The sequence below is a fragment of the Chelmon rostratus genome, chromosome 21 (genome assembly GCF_017976325.1).
Source record: "Chelmon rostratus isolate fCheRos1 chromosome 21, fCheRos1.pri, whole genome shotgun sequence".
Lineage (NCBI taxonomy): Eukaryota > Metazoa > Chordata > Actinopteri > Chaetodontiformes > Chaetodontidae > Chelmon > Chelmon rostratus.
Window position 1 is genome coordinate 2,422,126 of NC_055678.1, and position 24,446 is coordinate 2,446,571.

Consider the following 24,446-nt stretch of genomic DNA (forward strand, 5'->3'; position numbering starts at 1 on the left):
TGCCGATCAAAAGCTGTAGTACATGCCAAGCTGAAACTCAGCAACTATTACGATTTTTTTTCTCCATTTACACATGAAATAAAAAAAAAAAATCATGCTCTATGAATACAAGTTTACATAAAGTTTGATTTTTTTCTTTAGTAAAATAAGAATTTTGAATGCAGAGCTCCAACCACAATAATAATGCAGAATAAAAAAAAAATAAAAATACAATACTTTGTACCACTACTGTTTGCTACTTTTGATATTTTAATTATTATGTATATAATTTCTTACTACTTGCTATTTTGATATTTTATTCTGTATAGTTTGTTCTTTATAGTCCTATTTCACAATTTTTTTTAACTTTTTTCACTGTGTTATGCTTACAGTCAAGGTACACTTTATTTTCTACACACTGCCATTTGCTGTAGATATTCTTTTTTGTGCAATACTTTTTCATTACTACTGTTTACTATTTTGCTATTTTATTATTATGTATATAATCTTTTTACTGCTCGCTATTTTGATATTTTTATTATGTATAGTTTGCTCTTTATAGTCTTATTTCAGAATTTTTCACTTATTTCACTGTGTGTAATGCTGCTGCTGCACTGCAATTTCCCAGCTTGGGATTAATAAAGTCTGTCTGTCTGTCTGTCTGTCTGTCTGTCTGTCTGTCTGTCTGTCTGTCTGTCTGTCTGTCTGTCTATCTATCTATCTATCTATCTAAAAAAATGATACTGTGCATTAATGGTAAGTTGGTAAACAAATGCCAAACCCAATCACCATAAAATAAAATTCCTGAAGTATCCTGTAATTTAAACTCACAGTCCTAAACGTATCAGAAATTTTAACTTATATTTCCCACAGTCTGTAGTATTAGGCGGCAGAACATTCAAAATAATGTTTGGAGCGCAGCTCTGTCCAGTGTCCCACAGCTGGGGCTTTTTAAAGAGATCCTGAGCAGCGACCACCCAGCTCTGATTGAAAGTGTATTAACCTTTAACACTGTGTCCTGGTTTGGTCACTTGTCTGTGAGGAATAAGAGGCTGCACACACAACATTATCCAAGAGCAGTAAACAGAATGGCCCACAAATCCTTTATGACACATCCCCACCCCCGTCATACCTGCTCTGAGAGGACGCCACCGAGGCGGAGGTTCAGAGTCCCCTGTGCACAGAAGTGCCGTTTTAAAACATCCCCACTGCCACTGTGCAGCCCAGCAGCAGCTGAGGAGGAACCGATGGATTCGCTGATGCAGCACAGAGCGATCCATGTTTGATATTTCTTCCCTTTAACTGCTACTGTTCAACTAACTTTTAACTCGTATTCTTGTTAGAATGCAGCATTTTACTGCATGAAGTGTTACTACATAATGACCACAGACTCCTTTGCAGAGGGTATGGATTAGGATCAGGAGTTAAGGAACGGAGAAAATCAATTGATGCTTCCCAATGTTAGATATGCATGAGTGTTACTGTGTGCCAAACCAGTGACAGAGACAAAGCTTCCTGCTAACAGCCAACCGAGACACTGCAACAAAAATGCTGGCGCTGGTAAAATAAATGATTGTTCCCCCTCTGTCCTCTGCTACCATGCAACACTGCTGACACCATGCTTCCATGAGGCACTGAGACAGAAACAGGGACGGGATGACAACAGGAAGACTCATCAGTTAAAAAAAAAACAACAGAGGAGAGGTTGAAGATGATGATGATGATGATGATGATGACAGGGGGGACACAGATGGGCAGAGGGAGGGTTAGAGATGGTTAAACAAGCCCATATGGGCCAAACACATGTGAACCGCATGAAGCTGATGAGCTGGTCATGAACAATCTGTGTTCGGGGCCAAAGAGAGAACCAATCTGCTGTACATCTGCTGGTGCACATGAAGCGATGCAGCCATCGTCCTCCTGGTCATTTCTTCATCAGACACAAGACAGACAGAAAGCGAGACAAACAGACGACACCTGTGATGCATGTTTAGTTTGTCATCTCAGTGTAAACACAACCAAATGTTAGCGAACAGCTGCCGACACTTCTGACTCAAAACAGGCTGCAAAAAAAAAAAAAAAAAAAAAAAAAAAAAACTAAACTGGTTACCATGGTGACTGCTTCCCCCAAATCCCCTTCAGACCAAATCAGATGCCCTCCTAATGCTCACAGACGCTGTGCCAAGACAAAGAACAACTTGACACCTTAAAGGAAATAAGCCTTCTACACATAAAACCACCAGCATTTCGGCTTAACTTGGGACAGAAAAAGGATTCTAAGAGAAAGAAAAGTCGAGTTTTGTAAAGAGCTGTAGGTGGTATTTTAAGCTCTGCGCATAATTTGAGGGTCCATTATTTGTACTCCTGTGGCTGAAGTCAAAATATTTCTTGCATTAGAGCTTATTGGAGTTTCACAGCACAAACAAATTCAGCTTTTATTACCACAACCTTCCAGTCCTGCAGTTGGTGCTGGTTAGCAAGAGTGGAGCGAGGTGGCAATGACTGAACAATTCCCCTGTGGAGAAGCTGCAGCCTGCTGAATGTGACGATCTGTGAGTTTGTGAGCTAGCTTAGTTTGTGAGCCACGTGCTGGTTCCATGAAGTGTTTTCGTCTCTGAAAAGCGCAGCAGGATTTTGATTCAGTCAGGCTTTATCTGCAGTCTCTTGATCTTTCTACACCGTCGTTTTCCACCTACATGCACATCCCACAGCTGAATGCAGCCAATTCAGGCCCATTGTTCTGGGAAACACAGGAAATCACCACTGATGACTTAAAAAAGGCAACAATTCAGACACCTATGGATGATGATGAAGATATTTTTGTTGCTTCAGCAAGTGAAACTACATGTAGCTCCTTTTAAATAAAGTCTTTTCATGACATTGTTTTGTCAACAGCAGTTTCCAGCAATGAGAAATTATTCCTCATAATAATAATCCTGCTTATAACAAGAAGCCTGAATCTGATGTCATAGTTTTATACGGAGGCCCAAAGGATCTATTCACCATTGAATTGACCCATTTTACATTTAAAATATTGCATATTTTAAAGAAACAAGGACATCACTGCAGAAATAGACGACTCAGAAAATGCAGTTTTATACAAAAGGCAGATTAGCTCGTCCACAGTAACAACAGTTGCATTTCACACCAGATCTCTTTTGGACAGTTTAGTCAGTAAATTTAAAACTTAGTCACTCAGCCAGTTTCCTAATGATCTCATCCTATATATTTCCCTCACTTGGCTCCTCGTCTTTATGGCAGATATGATGTGAATGCTGAATTGTGTAACAGCTCTCAATACGTCCCCCAGAACGAACGCCGCCAGAGTCACCTCTCTTCTGTATATTCCAAACACGTCACCACTTCCTGTGTCGGAATTCGACACCCTCCATTTCCCCTCCTGAAGCCTTTCAGCGTCATTCATCCTGCTGCTCTCCAAAGTGAGATCGTTCAGTGGAGTTACAGAACAGTATAACATTATACTGTTTGGACCCATCACACAAAGGATTTGGAGGATTAGGTATTCATATCATGTGGGAGTCGGGTCTACCTTCCATCCATATAAGCAGGCAGCCCACGTACTGTAACCTAATTACACAGGAAGCTGTAATTCGGAGCAACTAACCATGAAACACGTCTCCCTTGAGCAGCCATATTATCTCTGTTCAGCAACCTTGTACAAATAAGAGAACGGTTCTCCGGATCACCTGCGTCTGCACTTCTGCTGTCAGGAGCATGTTTATTTCAGAGTGTAACGTGTGCACGGATGTGTTGTCCACCTGATATTTCCCTGTGGCAGAGCTTCAGTATGCTGAGTGCAGCCTCAGCTGTCTGTTTCTGCAGCGGACAGCTTCCACCTGAGGCTCTCACTTCCCTCCCCAGGAAGCACCTCAGCCTGGTCTGGTTGCCTCAGCGCAGAGCTCCCTGCAGGACCTGACGGGCGCATCAGCCGGAACAGAACCAAAGACATACGTGCTCAAGGACTGTAATTCAGTGCAATGTTTGAGCTCCTAGTTCACGTCAGTATTTTCTCTAGTTTGTTGTTGATAAAGATTTTTTCTTTCCTTCCCTCCTGCTGTCCTTCTTTTATTCTCCTTTCAATTTCAGTTTCAAATACACTCACAGAGGATCCATAATGACCATTCAGTGAGACAGATAAACAGTTCTTACTCCCTCTCACTCACTCATCAGCTGTGGCATTCAGCTTTAAGTGTGTGTGTGTGTGTGTGGCCACAGAGCGGGCTACATCTGTATGTGATCTGTTAAAGGTCACAACACTGAGAGAACCAGCGGTGCAGCTACATCCCTCCTACTGACCTCCCATCACAACAAACATGAATGTCACTCCTTTGTTTGCTTCACTGTTTCTGCTCCACTCTCTCCATCTTCATGTGACATCACTGCCCCTGGGGATGATGGGATTCGCTGCGTGTGTGTGTGCGTGGGTTTCCTGTAATGAAAACAGCTAAAGCTTGGTGCCTCCACTCTAAGTACAGCAGTTGTGTTGTTCTCTGTGGGTTTGCTTTGTCATGGAGGTAATAGCAGTTATTACCTATGTCATTATAGATGCCATTAGGCTGCTGATTCATGGTTAAGCATAACTAATTAATGCATTAGATTAAGATTCAGAAAATCTTTATTGATCCCGGCACTGAAATTGCTTTGTTGTAGTACAACTTGCTCAACACACACTTAGAAAGAAGTATAAAATACTTGACCAAAAACAAAAGTTACAAACTACTATAAAGATGACATCGGCATAATACTAACAATACTAGTTAAATAGGGTAAATGCAATATGTGCAAATTTTAAGTAAAATAACAACAAGAATGAAGATAAAAAAATGCACATATGATAAAAAAAAATAATGCTGATAATAGTAATGCAATGTAATAATCAATGTTTGACCCCTAGGAGGTAGAAAAGAGGTCAAAACAAGCTGAAAGATATTTCAGATAAACCCGGTGTTGTGTTTGTGTAAGTGTGTAAGGACTGATAATGAAGTAAAAAACCCAAAGTACTATGAGCTAAAAGAGGCTAAAAAGACCCATAGAGCAGCAGAGTTGGTAGGATTCATTTAATGAAACATTAATAATGAAACATTAACGAACAAGAGTCTACAGCCATGCCAGCAGCTCTGTGAGGCCACACCTGCCCACAGCAGCGTCTTGAGCTAAACGCTAATGTCAGCATGCTAACATGCTCACAGTGACAATAATAACATGCTGATGTTGCTCATCACCGTCTCCATCGTATAACAACAAATATATGAAACCTATTAAGAAGGTAGTGCTTCAGTGACCTTTATAAATACAAACCAGCAATTTATTTTCCATTTTTGCATTATTTTTTCATCAGATTTGTCAGTGTGGGAGAAACCACACGTACACATACTTATGAATCATTTAGATCTTGAATCTGTTATGAAATAAATATTCAGCAAACAGCCTCAATGAATCGAGCATTTGTCAAGATGTCTGAGTATTATTCAGAGTGATACGCAGTGAAAGCCTGGCATTTACCAAGTACTTGTAGTGGAGGAAAAAGCACAGGAGCAGGGGATTATGGGTCTGTGGAGCTGGCGTAGCACTGCTTCACTGTGACCGTCGAAGCATGAAGACAAAACAAGCCTTTATGTAGATGCAGAGCCATTGTGTATGCATGCACAGGTACTCCCAAAGTGAAGAGAAACGTCTGACAAATTGCACAAAGGCACACAGGAAAGTGGGAATCATGCAGGAACATCACATGTTTTCACCTGAACGAGCCTCTGAGAGCATGAGAGCGGAGCATGAAACTGTTCCGCTGTTGGTGGCTCTAATGTGGATGAATCATCTCAGTGAGGGAAACTCAACAGAGCAGAGAAAATATAAACTATCACACATCACAGGGTGTGGAGCATGCTTGCAGTTGTTCCTCCATGATTATTATTTCCTCCAGTCCTTCATTTATGTCCTTAACCACTGACTTCCTCCTTACTCCTTACTCTTCGCCACAGGGAGCTGATTTCCACTCCTCAAAAACTACTACCTGCCTTCTTTTTCTACACTCTCAGATTTTTTATGTGCCTCTCTGTCTCTTTCTCCTGCTCTGACTGTGCTCCTCTGCATCCGGATGAATCCTCCACAGAAGAAGAGAGAGGCCTCTGAAGCAGAACAAATCTCTTCTTCCTGTCCTCCGTCCCCACCGGCACCGACTGCACATGCTCACATGTGACATCGCATCGCAGATGCCACGCAGGGCCAATTAGACAACACACACACACCTCACAGGAGCCGCTCATTACGATACACACAAGACACAGGGGTAAAGTGCATGCGCGCAGACACACACACACACACAGGCATAAAGTTGCATTATATGTCAATGCACATTACATTCACGTGGTATACAAGCTACAGCTCGAAGGTTATGGTTGCAACAGGGGAACATAATAGTACGACTATGTAACTATGCTATGCATCACTAATATTGTATACAGGCTACTTTTTTTAATTAAAAAAACGGTTTTAATTTGTGTTTATACCTGTTAATAATGTGACATGTATATATGATATGTATGTATATATACATATATATATGTATACATATACACACATATCAATATGCATGCATGTATGTGTATGTATATATGTACATACATATGTACACACTGTATATACATACACACACAAAAACAGATATATATACATATACACATATCTACATACATGCATATAGATATGTGTGTGTGTGTGTGTGTGTGTTTATTATTGTTCTCAGCAGGCTTTATTTTGAAAGTCTAACCAGATGTTGCATATTTATTATTATTATTAACCCAGCACCTTAAAAAGAGACCTTGTTGAGTGTGATTAGTGTGTTCTTACAGCAGGAAGCTGAAAAAAATGATAACAGTGAGCCTTGACTATGTAATACTTATGTAATAACATTAATAATGTATGATGACACAATATGGAAGCAAACAAATAAAAACAACACAACACAACTGGTCTCCAAATGTTCACGTTATTATGCTGATAAAACAACATAAAAGGATGTTACGGAGCACCACAGCATGTGGCATGAGAGCAGACCGCAGAGCGTGTTTACCCAATAGATTTGACTGCAGCGTGATTACCATTACAGAAAGAAGGGAGCTCATCCGAGTCTAAAGCCAAGACGTCACAAACACAATTTGTAGACGAGGCTTTTCCTGTCAGGAAGATGACACATCGAGTAAAGAAACCTGCATTTCTGGATAAAGTCACTTCATTTGAATTTCAAAGTTTATAATGACAGTCACCTCAGATGGCAAAAGACAGACTTCTGCTAATTCAGCCCCGCCAGCACCATTCAGATGTGGTGGCATTTCTCGTTGTACCCCGGACATTTACATAAAAGCAGCTTTTAACTAATCAAGGCTTTTGCCTTTAAAAGGCCGGCACAGGAACAACAGAGAGTGCAGAGCGGCGCTCCGCAGCATTAATCAGAGATGCTGGCCAGGTTTGTGATATGTGTCCGCCGTGATTATGCATGATCACAGGGAGTGGACCCTCTCCAAAGTGCCCCCCCGTTGTGTACCGGTTTCGAAGCACGGTTGCCATGGAAACACTTTTAGTATATCAGGCTGCCTCATTTCAACGTGCGACTGCGTGTGAAATGGCTTTATGGCTGGGAACATTATGTATTTGAAGTGCTTCTAGCAGGGAAACGGCGCCCAAATGGTATTCATACCTGTTCAGAACTGCAATTACAATCTGTTGGTATCTCATGATGCAACAAATGTGCTCCGTATCACTGTGATGATCTGGGCTCATGCTCAGGCAGAGGAGAAATGTTTTACTTGTAGGGAGCTTCTGGCATCACTGTAGGTGCACAAACAGACTCTGTGTATGAATATAACATGTTTTATGTTCACTGTTTTTAGGCCTCAAAGGTTTCTTACATAACCAGTTTGTATAACCAGTGCTTGAATTGGGCCAGTGCTCACTTGTACGCAGTTCCAGCACGTCTGATTTTCTCCCATGAGTACTCATACTTGTTGTTGAGTACTGCTACATCCGAGTGAACACCAGTACAAATCTCCGGCTGAAAACTTCAAAGCTGTACAAATCAATCTTTCTATATTAACAATGATCAGATGACTGTGTGTAATGTGGACGGGGTCACCACACACTTGGCTCTGCACAGCAGTTTATCATCTTTCAGCACAGCGTTTCTGTGTTTTCACAGCCTGTGACTTGTTTTGGTTTCCTCTTAGCGCTCTCATCAAGCTCGTTTCCAGCCTCAGCAGGCAGCTGTTTTCAATGAAAAGCTCTGATAAATCCTCTGTAAACTACCACCAAACAGCAAACAACAGAGTTAGCACCTAGCTGGTAAACACAGTGGAGCATTTAGCAGCCAAAGGGTCAAATATTCCTCTAACTAAAAACAGAGCTAAACGCGAGTGAATGTTGGACTTTTGGCTACATGGCCAAAAGGACGACTCTCAATGAATTTTGATGTGCTGGATATGAAAATTGGCAACTGTTCACTGCTAACACGTTTGTGAGCTGCGATAAGTCGGTGCTGTGTTTAAAGACTGTTACACTGCCACCAAGTGGCAAAAGAAATCAGTTAATGCAGGTGTGACAACGCCCTACAGAAAGAAAACACAAAAACTGAATAATGTAACTCAGAATAAAAGACGTTCTCAGCTGTTTTCAGTTGCTAAATACAGTGAAAAACACATGGCGTCTATAAGTGGCACTTACACACAGTCCTCCCCTTCACACTATCCAGACCACGGTTCGCTGTTGGAAACAAGTTTCCCACGAACATCAAGTCTATTTTCAACATTTGTGCACAGTGACAGCTACGCAAAAACTTGTGTACTTTATAAATACACTGTACATTAACGTAAATGTACTGCATTTAAAAAATACTGATATTTGAAGCATTTGCTCCACACAGAAAGAGGTTTGACGTGGGCTCACCAGCAGCAGCCGTCAGAACGGGATAACGTTAAGTCATAGACTGAGTACTGGTATTTCAGGGGACACCGATCCAGGCCGGGGTGACTGATGCTCTAAATATTGGATGAGCTCATCTGTGAGCGAGAAGAGGCAGGGGAAACGTCCAAAACTAGAAACTGGAGCAAATGCTGTCACACAACGTGCAAACACTCACACATCCACCCACACACCAACTACGCAGATGCTCTCTTTTCTTGCTCAGTCTGTCGTACACGAAGTAATACAGAATGTATTCATATACGTGCTCGCATACTTACACACAGGCTCACCAGTGAAAGCACATTATAGTGTGTGTGATGAGGAAATGACACACAAACACACACACACACACACACTCAGAGTTATCTTTCCCATCATAACATGAAAAACCAAACCCCTCCAGCTGCAGCGGCTTCACGTGTGGTGTCTGCCTGCTCACGTGCAAATTATGATGGAGAGAGAGAGAGACAGCGAGAGAGCGAGGTAGAGACAGAGAGAGAGAGAGAGAGAGAGAGACAGCGAGGTACAGAGAGAGAGAGAGACAGCGAGAGAGCGAGGTAGAGATAGAGAGACAGACAGACAGAGAGAGAGACAGAGATAAAGAGTTAAAAGAGTTCTGAAATGCTGAATTAACCTGTAATGAATGACACACTGATTCGGTGAGATGCGTTGCCATGGACACGGTCTGAGGGAGTATCTGCTGTGTTATAGCTGCTGAGCCATATGGTGGCTTATCAGCCGTGTGGGCAGTCAGTGGCACTGACCTCACGGGTCAACCGTCAAGCAGATCTCAAAGTGGACGTCTTCAGGTACAACAAAAGGATATAAATAAGTGACCCCACGCTGCCGCATGTACAAATACATCACATGCAGTACTTGTTATATTTGGAGTGAAAAAGGTCGTCTCTCGTCTCTCAGTGGTTTTGCCTCATTAGAGGTGAAGTAAGTGTGGTTTCATGTAACCTACAGCTATTTTGGATACATCTAATAAGGTGAGATTGATGGTTACCACACCTGTCATCATAGAGCTTATCAGCCCATAAATATATGGAGATATATGGAGATATATGAAGATATGGATACACATACACACTGTATGGGTATGTGGGTCTGACAAAGATCCAACTGGGAACAAAATGTTCGTGATCATAAATGGCGTCTCATCATCAGGCACATGAATAAAATACATCGTTTAGTAGAAAAATTCTTGCTAAAGTTTATTAATGCAGCTGAATTTTATGTCATCGTGGTGCTCGAAACCGTCCGACCGGCACCTGATGAGCGACAGGGCAGAAACACACCAGAGCGAGCAGACGCATCATTTCAACAAGCGACGGAGGACAAAATCCCATTTTTGTCTCCCTCAGTTTTATAGCCCCAAATTGATTTAATCACAAAAATCTCTTCTCACTGTCCAACTGCCAAAATCAAGAAGCTCTGAGTAGATTAAAATGTTGATACACTCATTTGAGTCACCTTAAATCATTACTGTGCACTCACAGCCAGCAAATGTAAATACAGAGAAACAGCATTCACACAAGTTTTGTCTTCATGATGCTCGTACTCCATTTCCCCCACGCTGACTGCCTCTCCTGCAGCACCTGGCCACATCTGGAAACCAGCATGCTCCAAGTTTCTTACTCTAAGGAGTGAATGAGCGTGTTAGTCTCCACATTACGAAAACATCCTGCACAGCTGTGACGTATCTGCAGATTTCTGGTGTGACACACGTGAAAGTGAGAAGGTTAGTTAAAATGCCATCAGTAAACTTAATGCAGAGCGCACGTGGGTGATTCTGTAATGCAGCGGTGCAGATCCAGATGTGTAGATTTGAACGGAGCTCAGGTTGATCATCACAAAGCCTTCGTGTTCATTTACCTGAACCCGAACGAGGGGCTTCAGATCTGTTCTGCAGTCTGTCCAGTTCTGTCTCTATCGAGCTGATTTCCTCTTTCCTCCACTGACACTATTCCCTCTGCTTCTCCCCCTTCCTCTCTCTCTGCATCAGGACACACTTGGAGTCTGAGCCCTATTTCTCAGCCAGGCGAGCGTGGCCAGTGATGAATCCCCCTAAATCACAGGCTTAACAGCCTGCTGTGATACTGCAGGGACTGGGAGGCTCTCCATCACACGGTTAATCGAGAAATAGAGATGGATAGAGAGATAGAAGGAGAGAAACAGGGAAGTTAACAAGAGCAACATACAGCAAAGATGACACAGGCGAGAACACAGAAAAGTATATGATATCAAAGCCCAAAGAGAACGAGATCAAAATAAGTCAACAACGTGGTGCATCGATTGAACCAGCAGTCAGCCAGTCAGTCAGTGCAGCGCCCCGCTCATGTGTTGACTCTCCTGTCCTCGAGTGGAGTGATCAGCCTCTCTTGTGCAAACAGACTGAACAGAGCAAAGATGGTAACTGGATGTCCCTCAAACAGTGTGTCGCTCCAGAGCAAATCAATTAGTCATTAATGCCTCAGCAGGGAGGCTGAGAAGGAACCAGGAAATTAAATTACTCTCTTAGTGCACTTATAATTACAGGCAACGCAACAAAAGAAATAATAGCTTGCGTGATTTCATCCGGAGAGCAAATTGTTTTATTGTGAGGTGTGTTATATTCGTCTTATAAAAAGGGCGTCCACGTGACGGCGTTGGAGCTGAAGACGCAGTGCCGCTGAGACGGCGGCCTGTCAGTCTGGATCTGTGATGTTTTCCAGAATAAACGTGCTGGAGGAGAGAGAGGGGGGTGGGTTTGAATCATAAAGAGCTGAGGCCAGAATCGTCGCTCTTATTATAACCATTTGAAAAACATGTGGTTCATTTCAGGGGTTGATCCGTGAGTTTTGGAGTAAATAAACCATCATCAGATTAAATATCTGGATGGGAACGTTGTTGCTCGCTCCACCAGCACATTTGTGAGGACACAGCACACATTCCTGCCAACATCTTCACATGTTTGCTGACTGATAGTTGGTGGAGCACCAGGAAGTGCAGCGACGCACCAGCAGGCTGGCAAACATGGAGGTAAACAAAACTCAGCTTTGCAGATGTTTTGTAAAGCAGGAAGTGCGTTGAACATTTCATTTGCCTCTCATTCACATGGAAACTCTGCAAGCTATTTGATATATATAATTATGTGAAAAGGTCAAGGTAATTCATCACAGTCCTGCAGATCCAGCATTGCCTTAGTCCTGCTCACTGATTTCCAATATTATCCACAGCGGCCTACAGCAGCTTGTTAGAAACAGACAGCAAAGTATAAAGGAAAAGAAAGATTATTTTCATCTCTCATTCTGAAATCCAGAGCTTCCATATCATTTATTATATACGGTTTGCTGTCCTGGTCAACTCCGTGCACAGCACATCTACTGCATGTCTGTCCGTCGTGTTGCTCTTCCTCAGGTTTCAACCACTGTTTTTTCCCTGTTAAAAACTTTTGGGAGTTCTTCCTGACCCGAATCGAGGTTTCAGGGATCGACTGTTGCTGCACAGATCAGAAAGCCCTCGAGCCGAACATTAATTCTGGCGTATAAACAGTATTTGGGTGGTCGATGATGCAGTTAAACATTGCTGCAATCACATCCTATTGCTTTAGTAGTTTTATATATTTGTGAATAACCAGTTGTCCTTATATCTGCGTACAACTACTATTATAGTGACCTATGAACATTTACTAATTGCTGATATACAGTTTATAAATGCTGATTAAATGGGGTTCAGATAAAGTGTTTGCAAAATATATTTTTCATACAAACTGTATATTAAGAAACTTTTCAGCAGCAGAGCCTCAGTCTTCTTCCTCAGATCACTGCACAGACTGTGGGAGCTCTCCATAGTGCTGAAACACCAGAACAGACGCTGTGCTGAGGGAAAGCACTCACATTCCCTCCTACTCTTCTATTTCAGCTGCCTCGGAGGACAGAATGCCCATTAAGCCGGCCGTGTATTTTGTCAACAACATAACAACTTGATCAAACACAACTTCCACTGTGAAATTTATCGGCCGTCATCAGGAGATGCAGAGGCAGAGATCCAGGCCCGGGGACCGAGTGGCAGCGCGGAAGAACATAAACAGGTGACTGGTGTCACACTTCATCATCCAGCCCATTAGTCAGGCCTGCAACGGGGCAAGATAGAAGTGGCGGGCTAGTAAACCTTGCTCAAGGGCACCACTGCAGAGATCCTGCGTCAGAAATCAGAGCAGCAGCGCGCCTGAATCTCGCTGCCTGTGTCGGACTATCAGTGGAGACAATCAAGATAAGATAAGATAGAACAATTATAAACACCAATAAAACTCAAGCCTCAGCGGTCCGTCATCATCACCATCTTCATCAGGCTTTATATGCAGCGTTTCACTGCTGCTTCTAAAATATAAAAGGTTTCTGATCAACACAATTTTCTGTCAGACTAGAAAAGGTGACACAAGCACGGTTTGTTTTACTAATGTTAGAAACACGTTTGTCAAAGAAATGCCACGTCCACGTTTTGCCAAAATAACTGCATTAGAAGTAAAATCCGGATTCTAAAACCTTCTCATGAGATGGTACAAGTACGTCAAAGATCCAGTATAAAGTTTGGGATCTACACACCTCAGTTAACCAGAGGGGTAACATCACACCACAGGTAACATGCTGAAGTGAGAAAACACATTTCCAGAACATGAGATGCAGCAAAGCGGTGCACAGTGAGCGGGCGGAGCGTCCTCCAGCCGGAAGCTGAAGTGCTCTTCAGCAAGACGCCGAATCCCTCTCCGGCCTCCGCGGCTGCTGTGTTACAGCTAAACCCTGTGCACCCTGCGTGAGGCAAGCAACGAGAATTTCCCTCAAGGATGAGAAAAGAATTCATTATTATTTCATTAAGTGGGCCTTTGTATCTCCATGTGAATTTAAGAGCGTGTCTTTGAGTTCACACTCTAAGGGAAAAGAAGATGAAGGTCTGTGATGAGCGGGGAGCCTCTATTCTATTCTCGTCTGTTAGGTCAATATACTGTAACAGATGGAAAACAAAGATAAATAATTCACTGTGGATGAATTTTAATCTGATTAGTGCTGCAGCAATTAGTTGATTAATTATTCTTTGGATACATTGTGATACAATTTATGTTTTATCATATAAATTAGAACAAACAATCAAAACTAATCAATCTGTAGACGTCACGTTTGCCTCTGGGACACTGTGATGAGCATTTTATACTGATAGTAATAGTTTTATCCCCAATTCTGACCTCCAGTCTATAACAGATACTGTCTGTCTCCAGAAAAACACTAAAAAACTCTGTGAGAAATATTGATTCTCAGCGAGGTTTAAATGGAGACGTTCAATAAAGCTCAGCAGTTTAGAGACTGAGTGGCAGATGCAAGGTGCTGAACCGCTGCGCTGTACAAGCTCGTCAATTCATTGATGGAGTCTTTGCGTTGCATCAAGCCATTAAAGTATCGAAGTGGTTGTGTTTGAGCGTCCATCTGATGTCCTGCTGTAACCTGACGATGTTTATTTCCTTTTTCAGTCACCCGACGATGACGGGAATTCACCTTCGTCACAACACTTGGAAAATAATTAGAATAGAGGTGGAGGGGGGTGAGTATTTCCTTTAACAGAAATAGTTTCTATACCATAAGATGATATTAATTCTTCAGAACACACACGCACGCACACACGCACGCACACAAAGAGAAGCTATTAGCAATCAGAGGCATGTCTGCAGTCGTCTCACTTAAGACACTCTGGGCCTTTCAATACGGGAATGATCATGTTCTGAACAAGCTGTTCCACAGAAACAGAAAACACTGCAGGAAAAATAAGAAATCCTGCTGCCGGGTGATCACAACTTAAGACCACCATGGTCCTTTCATCTTTTCCGATCAGTGTGAGTGTTGAGGAGTCGTTCCTAATGGGAGGTTTTGAGGTGTAGATCAGAAGAGGGAGCTTTTAGAGGCTGTTCAATCACTGTAAATGGCATGAATCCTATTCAGAGCTTTATGCCCTCCACTTCTCCAGCACATCGTTTATTCTACAAGCTTCTCCTTCAGTCAAAACCACAGCATCTACTGTACAGTTTGAAAACAATGCAACCTCTCCAGCTATTTTCTCTCTTCTATCCACCCAATTCCATTTCTGTGCTAGTTGTTTATCTGTATGAAGAGCAAAAACCCACAAACACTCCACCTCCAGCCACGAACACCAACTCTTGACTCATGTTCCTCCAACCCAACAGTCCCCTGGGTTTACCTGCTCGTCCAGCTCCTCGCCTGTGTCCTCCAGCAGGTAATTCAGCCTTGAGAGAGGGAAGTCCACAGGGCTTTCAGCACAACACAGTATGTCCTGCTTCCCTGTATTGTTTCCATATAATTAGAGTGAGTCTCTGCATGTACAGCCGGGAGTCCACTGAGAAATGTGAGATGGATAACCTGGGGCTCAGGAAACCAGCCAGCGCTGCCAGTAAAATCCCCCCTCCACCACCACTGATACCAAGCCCTGCCCTTACTGGGCTGTGATGTCATCTCTGTATCCGCGCCCTACGCAGCGGTCAACACTGCTGGCACAAGAGGAAGATCCAAGTAATTGGACAAGCACCTTCCCCCCCTTCCCTCTCTCACTTTGTCCTTTTTAAATCATTTAGCCTTCACGTTCCCAGTCCTCCATTAATCTGCTGCCTCCATCCTCCAACATACACAAATACAAGCAAAATATGGAAAGATGTGACCTGGCAGAAACAGCTCTATAAATACTACATAAATATTGATAACTAATAACTACTAATACTACTACTCAAGTGGGGCCTTTATATAAAAAAAGTATAACCTGTCAGAAAATAGTGGAAAATCATATCCAGAGCCAAAGGTAGCGTTTTCAAACATCCAGAGAAAGATTAAAAAAGGCCAGTATATTTTATTTTTAACATTTATTTTAATTAATTTATTTTAATATATTTTAATATTTTAAAATAAATACATATTTGGGAATTTTGTTCAAAAAGTGACAAAGCTTGTTAATTTTCTGTCAAGAATTAATTAATTAATCAATCAATCATTTCAGCTCTATATTTGTGCTGTTTAAAAAAATACGTAAGTTATTGCATATAACAAAAAAGTACAACTCAGCAGAAATGTACCATTAAATAACATAAAATCGCCAAAAAATACAAATGATCGCCTTTGACTGCAGCCCATCTGCTCCTTACAAATCTGCCTCATCGTGGTTTTTCGCCGTTTGAACCTCATCAGCCTACAAGTGGATCAAAAAAGCTGTCTATCCAAAGACATCAGATCTGTGAAATCTGTGTAAAACACTGCAGATAAAATATTTCCATTTGATGGAGTGCTGTAGCCACAAAAATCCTGAAGTTTTGTGTTCGAATATTTCTGCGTTAAAACAAAATAGAGCTTCATTGAGTCGATACTCTGCATCTATGATACTGTAAGAATGTGGATGTAGATAAATAAATCAACACATTTCTGATCTTAAAGCTACTTTAGGAGGGAAATGTGATGTGTGTTTAAAGGAAAAGTCTTTTTCTACTTTCTATTTTTCAGCATAACTCTTATTTTATGATCATGTATGGGCAGGCACACATGTTAAACCAGCATCAGCTGATAACCCTGCACATGTCAGCGCACTGGTGTAGTTGTCCTGCATGCAGTTCGCATAAAGAGCTAATCCAGGGGGCTAATTTCTGTGTTTATGTTGCATGGAACTGATTTGGAAAGCTTTAAGAAGCTCACTGCGTAACTGCCAACGTACCACGAGAGGCCTGAGAACACGTTTCCTACATCTCTACAATGAAGGTGGAAAATTCAAAGTTAGCATGAGCCATCATCAGAATGGCCACGATTACAAGAGTAAGACGGCTTCGAAATACCAGAACGCCCAGTCGTGATTTCAGTGTTTTGGTTTGCTCAAGGACAAGATCTGAGAGAAGAGTGTATTTATAAGCACAACACCAGCACCAAAGACAAAGTAACGCCTACACACTCAAACACGCATTAATCACAATTTAATCTTCGTCAGTTCAAAATGAAATACTGAAGAGGATCCAACTGGGATCCAGATGCTCATGTCCAGTTAAATAAATCTCTGGTTTGGAACAGAAAAGACAAACAAATCCTGGTTCTGACTCTGTAGCAAAAAGAGATGCAAGACAGAATAAAAAGCTTTGTTCTCTCGTTTGGTCATCTGGTACAAATCAACAGCTGCACAGGCTAAAGCCCTGGTGTAAGGGGGGATTTATGCAATTCAATTAATGTGTTCTGAAAAGGGCGGAAGGGCATTATGAATCCAAGGTAGCAAGAACGGCAGTAGAGACCCACTTAAGCATTTTTGGAGGATATCAAGCGGAAGACAAACCATCATGCACATTAGGCTTCAGTTTTACGGCACACTGAACGCAGCATTCCATTTCAAAAACAATGAAAAAACACGTCAGTGTCCTCACTACGATCTCTACGTGTACGACTCTTCATAATGCTGAGGCACAGCAGGAGCAAATCCATCTTTTATTGACTGGAAAGCCAAAGACTGCTGCACCTTCTGGTTGCCATGGAAACCACCTGAATGACAGGCCAATTGCTGCTTATGCTGCATAATAAAAACAGGCATTTGCTTTGCAGAGTTCTGATTATTACACCAAGACCTGAGGAACAATGAGGCAATCTGCCTCCATTCATCATCTCCCATAATCCTCTTCTTCTCCAGCACTAATTGGATAACAGCAGCCACATCCTGCCGCTTCAATTAGAGGAAGCCCCTGCTCCCACAGCTCCTCTTCACCTTTCACCTTCACTCTTGCCTCTCACCTTTACGCGGACTGCACCTTTAAACTGCTCAGCTGGCCTGAGCAGCTCAAAGACACAGGTGTGAGAGCTGTTTGAACTTTAACAACAGGCTTTCCCTCACAGGCTTGCGCCATGATTTCATCTACTTTTGATCCGAAAATCTCAACACACGCAGGCACAGGCGCGCGCGCGCACACACACACACACACACACACACACACACACACACATAAAACAGTGGCAGCTCAGATGAGGAAGATTACATCATTTCTATATGTTGCAGCCATGCTGGTCGTCTTACAGAATTAGGTGGACGCAGAGATCACGTGTAGGCGTTAATCGGAAACCATCAGTGTTTCTGCGAGGACTGAAACGAGCAGAATGAAATAACAGCTCGCGCGCAGCGTCACTGTGGACGTTTGCAGCGGAATGTCGGCTCACCTGCGCTGAAATGGGAGCTGAGGGCAAAGCCGGGGCTGAAAACGGCCGAAGACATCGTCGCCAGGAGCACCAACATCTTCACTGCCGGCGTTGCACAACCGAAGGAGAAACTGCAGAGCATGGAGAGCAACTAACTAAGCAACACTATTTCTTGAACACAGCTTCATGTCTCCTTTCCGAACCGGCCCCTGGTGATCTGTCAGCGCGTCCCTCCATCCTGCCGGTGTGATTGAGACAGACGCGCACCTCCTCCGGTGGAAAGTCACCGCAGGCCGAGGCCGGTTCTGGTCTTCTCCTTCTCCTCCTGAACACTTAGATGTAGACTGTCGCTGCAGAGGAGCAGCAGCAGCAGGAGGAGGAGGAGGAGGAGGAGGAGAGAGCGGCTGGGCGACAAAGTCCTGTTCAACAGCAGTCAAGTTGATCCAGAATTTGATTTCTCTTCGTGGCTGCAGCGACCTGGACGCGGTCACATCATCATCATCATCATCTGAGAGCTCGCAGCGAACGCGACCGGGCACGTGACACCTCCGCGAGGAAACCAAGCCAAATCAAAGGCTGAGTTTTCTGTCAGCGCTGCCGGGAGCTGTCCGAGGTGCTGACGGAAAGAGCGCCATCTTGCTCGATAATGCGCCCAAATAGAATTTCTGGAGCGGCGTTTGCGCTCCGCGTGCAGGGGGAGGGGGCCGTCGGAGGCTGAGGATAGGCTACTGTGCTGCTTCAACATGTTCACATCACTGAAACGTACAGCGCGCGGTCAGATGTGGAGGAAGAAGCTATTTTTTGCAGGGGGGTTATTTGCAGCTTACAGGCTGAAACTGCCCCCTCTTCACATGCAAAGCAAACATTTCTGTCCTGACTTTACTGTGTGTGTGTTTTCTGCTTCTGGGGGCAGCGCCTGCAGCCGCCTCCTCCTCTGCTTCAACTCCCCCAGTTAGATAAGAAGAGATAGAACAAAAATCTCCCATGAACAGGCAGTGATGTAACACTGGGGAAAGGCACGCAGCAGGACTTGGCTCTCTGGACTATCCCCACATCTAATCCTACTGTTCATACATGTTGGATGAAGCCCCCTCCCCCACCCGGCAACATTCATCCTCTCTCAATCCCCCTCCTCCCCTGCCTCCCTCGCCCTCTCTTCCCATCAGATTGGATTCCTAGCAGCAGAGGGAGTCAACTTTTCCCTGTGCATCTCACACGCTTACTATGATTGTACTTCTTCGCCCACGCACAACCACAGAAATGTCACGGACCGAGCTGACAACGAAGAGCAAGATCTGCGTGAGCGCAAATCCAGCCTTTGATTCGCCATCATTCTCACTGTGCACCCTGCTCTTTGCTGCATGGATGGATAGTTATGTAATGCATCATTTATAATTAAAGGACATTTATGGATTTTCTATATGTGACAAGGCCGTTCTGCAGGTTCTCTTAAGGCGGCTGCCAAGATCACATGTAAAGAGGCGGTGTAAAGACACAACCATGCACAAATAAATAAGCAGTGAAATGAGCAGTTGTTTTGGCGGACGAATCATGAGAGGCCTGCAGGTGAGCTCAATGAGCTGCATCCATAATCTGATTACCTGACAGTGTTGCTTTCAGACGGGTCATTTTTATACGGAAACGAACAGTCATCTAAATGCTGATCCTGCTCTGAAAATCCACAGGCATCTAGACTGACAACAATGTGTGAACATGTGAACCACTGAGCCTTTCCAGGATGATTCATACCCAATCATGATACTCTCACCTGTTACCAATCAACCTGTTTACCTGTGGAATGATCCAAACAGGTGTTTTTGGAGCGTTCCACATCTTTCCCAGTCTTTAGTTGCTCCTGTCTCAACTTGTTTGAAACGTGTTGCTGCATCAGATTCAGAATAAGCAGATATTTACAATTTAGCTGCAATATAAGTGATCAAAGTAAGACGACTCATTAAGCAGGTAAAATACCCCCATCAAAGTTATATTATTGAATTTTGTGTGAGCAGCATTTTATTGTTGTGCTATGGATGATCGAGGCAAAGAGTCTTACTTACATCAGCGGGGTACGTATGCATGAAAATGATGATCTTCAGAGTAACCATGGCCGCCAAATAGATGCAATGGGAGAAAAACACTATATTTTCCTCTGGAAGGCAGTGGAGCAAAATGGAAACACTCAAGTAAAGTACAAGTACCTCTAACTTGCTGTTAAGTGAAGTACTTTCATGAATGTGTGAGTGACTACCACAGACGTCAGAAGGGGTCCCTGCTGGTCCAAACACTAAACAAAAGTGAGTCCAGACCAACCAACATGTTCTGCACGTCTGTTCGACATCAAGCTGATTTTAGGTTTGTAATTCTTCTCAGTTTTCTGTTTCAGTGTCGGCACGATAAACCCTACCTCCACCCCTCCTCCATCAGAGTACATCAGAGCAGCTCCAGAGTGTGATCCAGCTTCAAGTCCAGTCCAGGGAGCTCTTCGGAGGTCCTGGCCCAGGTCACATGCATCCAGCTTCAGGGCCCCTGCAATCACACATACATTCAAACATTTTCAAGCCTGGCAGTGCTGAGACTCTTATACAACAACATATTTTTATTTAATTAATAATTTTCCTAATTTTTCCGCGTTATAATTCAAAATTTTGCTAAAAGCCAACACTGAAGGTTTACCTACTGTAGATGGGTGGCAGAGTTACAGAAAAATCTACATTTAGTTTCCAATAAGACATTTGAATTTAACCCCAGAGCAGCTGTAATTGCTTGTTATGTTTCTAGATTCATGTTTTTAGGTTTTTTTCCCTTAAACTGTCACCTGTCCCATAAATGAAATATGAACTCGTTTATGAATTCATCTTGAAGTCCTCATGGAGGCATTGCCACTTCTTGACTAAAGGACTAAACCATGAGCAACCTTGCAGTTCTGAGATCGATCGCCCGTTTGCACGTTACTAAATGTGATTTTCCTCTCATCTCCCTGCGCAGACAGTGAAAGCAGAGGAATGAGAGGAGAGGATGATGGACGACTTGTCTCTGTTTCCATTTCAGACTCATTTACTTTCTAACAGAGTCACAGTTTGATGAAGAAGAGCTCAGAGAGAAGGAAGATGATGGAAGGACACCGTTTACGTACGTTAAGTTCCTATTTCTGGACATTTGATTTCTCTGACAGGAATATTCCTCCTCAATCTTTTCACTCCTTCTCCTCCTCCTCCTCCTCCTGTTTCACCGTCTCGTCACGTCATATTCTGCTCTCTGAAACATTGTGTTGCATGTCTGCTGTTTCCCTGGAAACAGAAAGGAGAGGATCAGATGGATTTCTGGGGTGAAACGGCGGCAGAGGAGATTGTGCTTTCCAGTCACTTCACATGTTACACTAAATCTGATGAGTAGTAGGTTAACTATGATTTATCACTGTACATTCAGTTCATGCACAAAGCTAATTACACCTGCTCCCACGCAGAGCAGCACGCAGATCAGACCACGCTGAGCCTTTCCTGCAGATCAGTCCACTTTCTGTTGAGGGAGGCAGAAACTGCACTGGTGGAATTTAAACCGCCCAGACACCCCATCCATATCCATCCTCACCCCACAACTCATAGCTGTCCTTCGGGGGGGATGAGGGAGGATCGCGGCCTGGCAGCGGGCTTCAGGCCCAGTTTTAACAGCTCCCTCCAGAGCCTCGGTCACTCTGCACCCAGGCAGCTGCACATGCTGAGTTACTGCTCTCTGGTGTCACTGAGGGTCTGAAAGGAAACCGCCAGCCTCTCTGGACCAGCAGCTCCACCTGGATCCCCTCCACCAAGCTTGTAACTCTGACGCTTTAATGTCACATTTAGAGTTTGGCTTTAATTGTGTTGAGCACTGGGAGCATTTTACAGTTGCTTGGCTTTATGAAACCCTGTCAGAACAGTGCTGGAAACAAATTGTTTTGTGGTCAATCTGAAACCAGTGCTGTGTTTCATGGTTCTAGAGAAGCTGCCCTTTGAGATGCGGTTTCAAAACCTCTTCAGCCGTCTGTTGCCAAAATGACGTTCTCTAAATGAAGAGATTGTGCTGCTAATTGCTAATTGCTGCTAATTTTAATCATTTACACTGATATAGCCTCTCCTCTACATCTTATAACGCTATGCTCTGCATCCATTTTCTAAAGCCCAGCGGTCGTTCCCAGCCTTATTGAGTTGTGACCCTTCAAGTGAAGCACGAGGGGTCTATTAATGCCCCTCATCACATGGCCTCAGTGTGGAAACAGTTTAACCGAAGAGTGATTTTCCTTTAGGGGCTTTTTTGCAAGAGTTTTAGATGTCTGAAGAGGTGAAAGTAACCACTATTTCAGAGAAAAAGTACAAATCAAATTGTCAGAAAAAAACAAAAACAACTAACTAGTTTTGCAGCTTTATCTTTAGGCCTCTTGGTGGTGAACCTCCATCCAACAGGCCGAACAGGGGAGAAAAAGGACTTGTTTACTTTACTTTGTCGTGTCATTAAAAAAAGACCCTCAGCAGACACAATAACCCCAGAGCTCGCTTTGACTAATGACTCTCACAAGTATCCGATCAGAATGCGTCCGATTTAAAACTGGATGTATCCTGTTGTTTGTTTTCTGTTGGGTGACATCAGAGGAAATACGACATCATTGTATTTCAATCATTCATTCATGTTAAGTGCAAGAATCTGCACTGACGCACTAAAACAATAAGATGAAATACTTTGTGGCACACTGGTCAGACTGCAGAGGACAACACACCTGTGCACATGCAGAGAAAACACCTGAGATCACCTCAGACTGTTCAGTGAAGAGTCCCCCTCGTGCATGAGCAAATAATTAGAGGGCAGACAGGGAGAGTTAATCAGGTAGTCTAATGCTTGTTTGTGTGTGTGTGCATCTGTATGAGTGTTGTTACCTCTGAATGTCCACAGGGGAAACAAAGTGATTCAGTCACAGACAGACGGTAACACACTGTGCAGGTATAAAGAGGAGCTGTGGATTGTACTCTGACTGAAGGGACGCAGATAAAGCCCCAGCCCTTTGAAATGAGTCTGTCACAGTGTTTCTGACAGCAGCCTCCTTATGTCGCCTCTGGAAGCAGCAGATTGTTAATTTGCTGAATCATGTTTGAAAACTCATTTTGCTAAGACCCCTGCTGGCTGCCCCACGGTCTGCTCCTCCACCCAAGAAAGGAATCAAACTGTGTCTATGAAAATGAACCATGGGAGGGTTGTAAAATGTAACCCTGCAACTCATTCATTAAAAGAAGTCGCATATTTCTGCGCATTTAGTACTAGTAACATTTACTTTACTGTGAAAAAGTTTTGTAAACTATACTCCAAGAGTGTTTGTGATATTTGAATGTATGTTTCCTCACCTTGCAGCTGCACAGGCTTCCATTCATTTCTGGACAGTTCACACCAAAAATCAAAACATCAAACAGGAAAGGCTCCTGCAATGTGAATGAAAACTTCTTGAAAACTTTCACTTCCTGGAAGTTTGAAATCTGAATTGGTGACCCCTCCCTGCACTGATTGGTTAGAAGTGATCCCGCCCCTTCTGCCACACCTATCAGGTCACACTGCTCACTGCAGTTTGTCCTGCCCCAGCATCCTTTTCAATAGGAAATAAAGAAATAAAGTTGTGATTTTGTTTTATATTTATTAAAGCTGACATTTCACTGCAGCCACAGAAACAGCCAATAATTTAAGAGACTGAACTGTTTCCTCACTGTGAGGGATTACACACATTTCAGTTTAAAGAGTGACTTTCATACTGCATGAATGGAACCGATGACTGTCAACAAGTTACTACGAGCACCAATATGTGATTTAATCTGAGCAGCACACATAGCGAGCAGTGGTCGAGCAGTCTTGTGAATATACAAGATTTATGTTTTTTGTTTGTTTGTGTCTTTGTTTTTTGAGAAAAAAAATCAAATTTAGGAATGAAAAATGTTTAATATAAAGAAAACTTGAAGCTTAGTCCAATGCAACACCTCTGCCATGAATTCTGCCTTTAATGAAACCCTGATTTTGAGGTTTTGATCAGCTTGGGAGCGTCTTAGGTGGAGGTAATTAGGGTGGAGGTAATATAAATGCACATCAACATGTAGCATGCATCAAGCTCAGTGCTTTTTCTTGCTGTATGCTGTCTTCTCTGGGCCATTTTTTCCCGCACTGAATCTTGCAGGACTAAAGATGTATGCATGATTCAACATATTTTCACACAATCTAGTGCAGCGGTGTTACACACAATGCAGCAGCATACAGATTTGAGTGTTCACACATCACTGGGAAGTTGTCTTCAGCGCT

At 43.1% G+C, this 24,446-nt stretch overlaps 1 protein-coding gene across 1 annotated transcript in view; it reads right to left on the minus strand.

Annotated features, from left to right (window-relative positions):
* Positions 1-18,219, minus strand: part of aatkb (apoptosis-associated tyrosine kinase b) — a 49,265-nt gene extending 31,046 nt beyond the window's left edge. Inside the window, exon 1 of the mRNA XM_041963318.1 lies at positions 18,165-18,219. Within this exon, the coding sequence (XP_041819252.1) occupies positions 18,165-18,219 (55 nt within the window). The remainder of the gene's footprint in view (positions 1-18,164) is intronic.
* Positions 18,220-24,446: the final 6,227 nt, after the last annotated feature.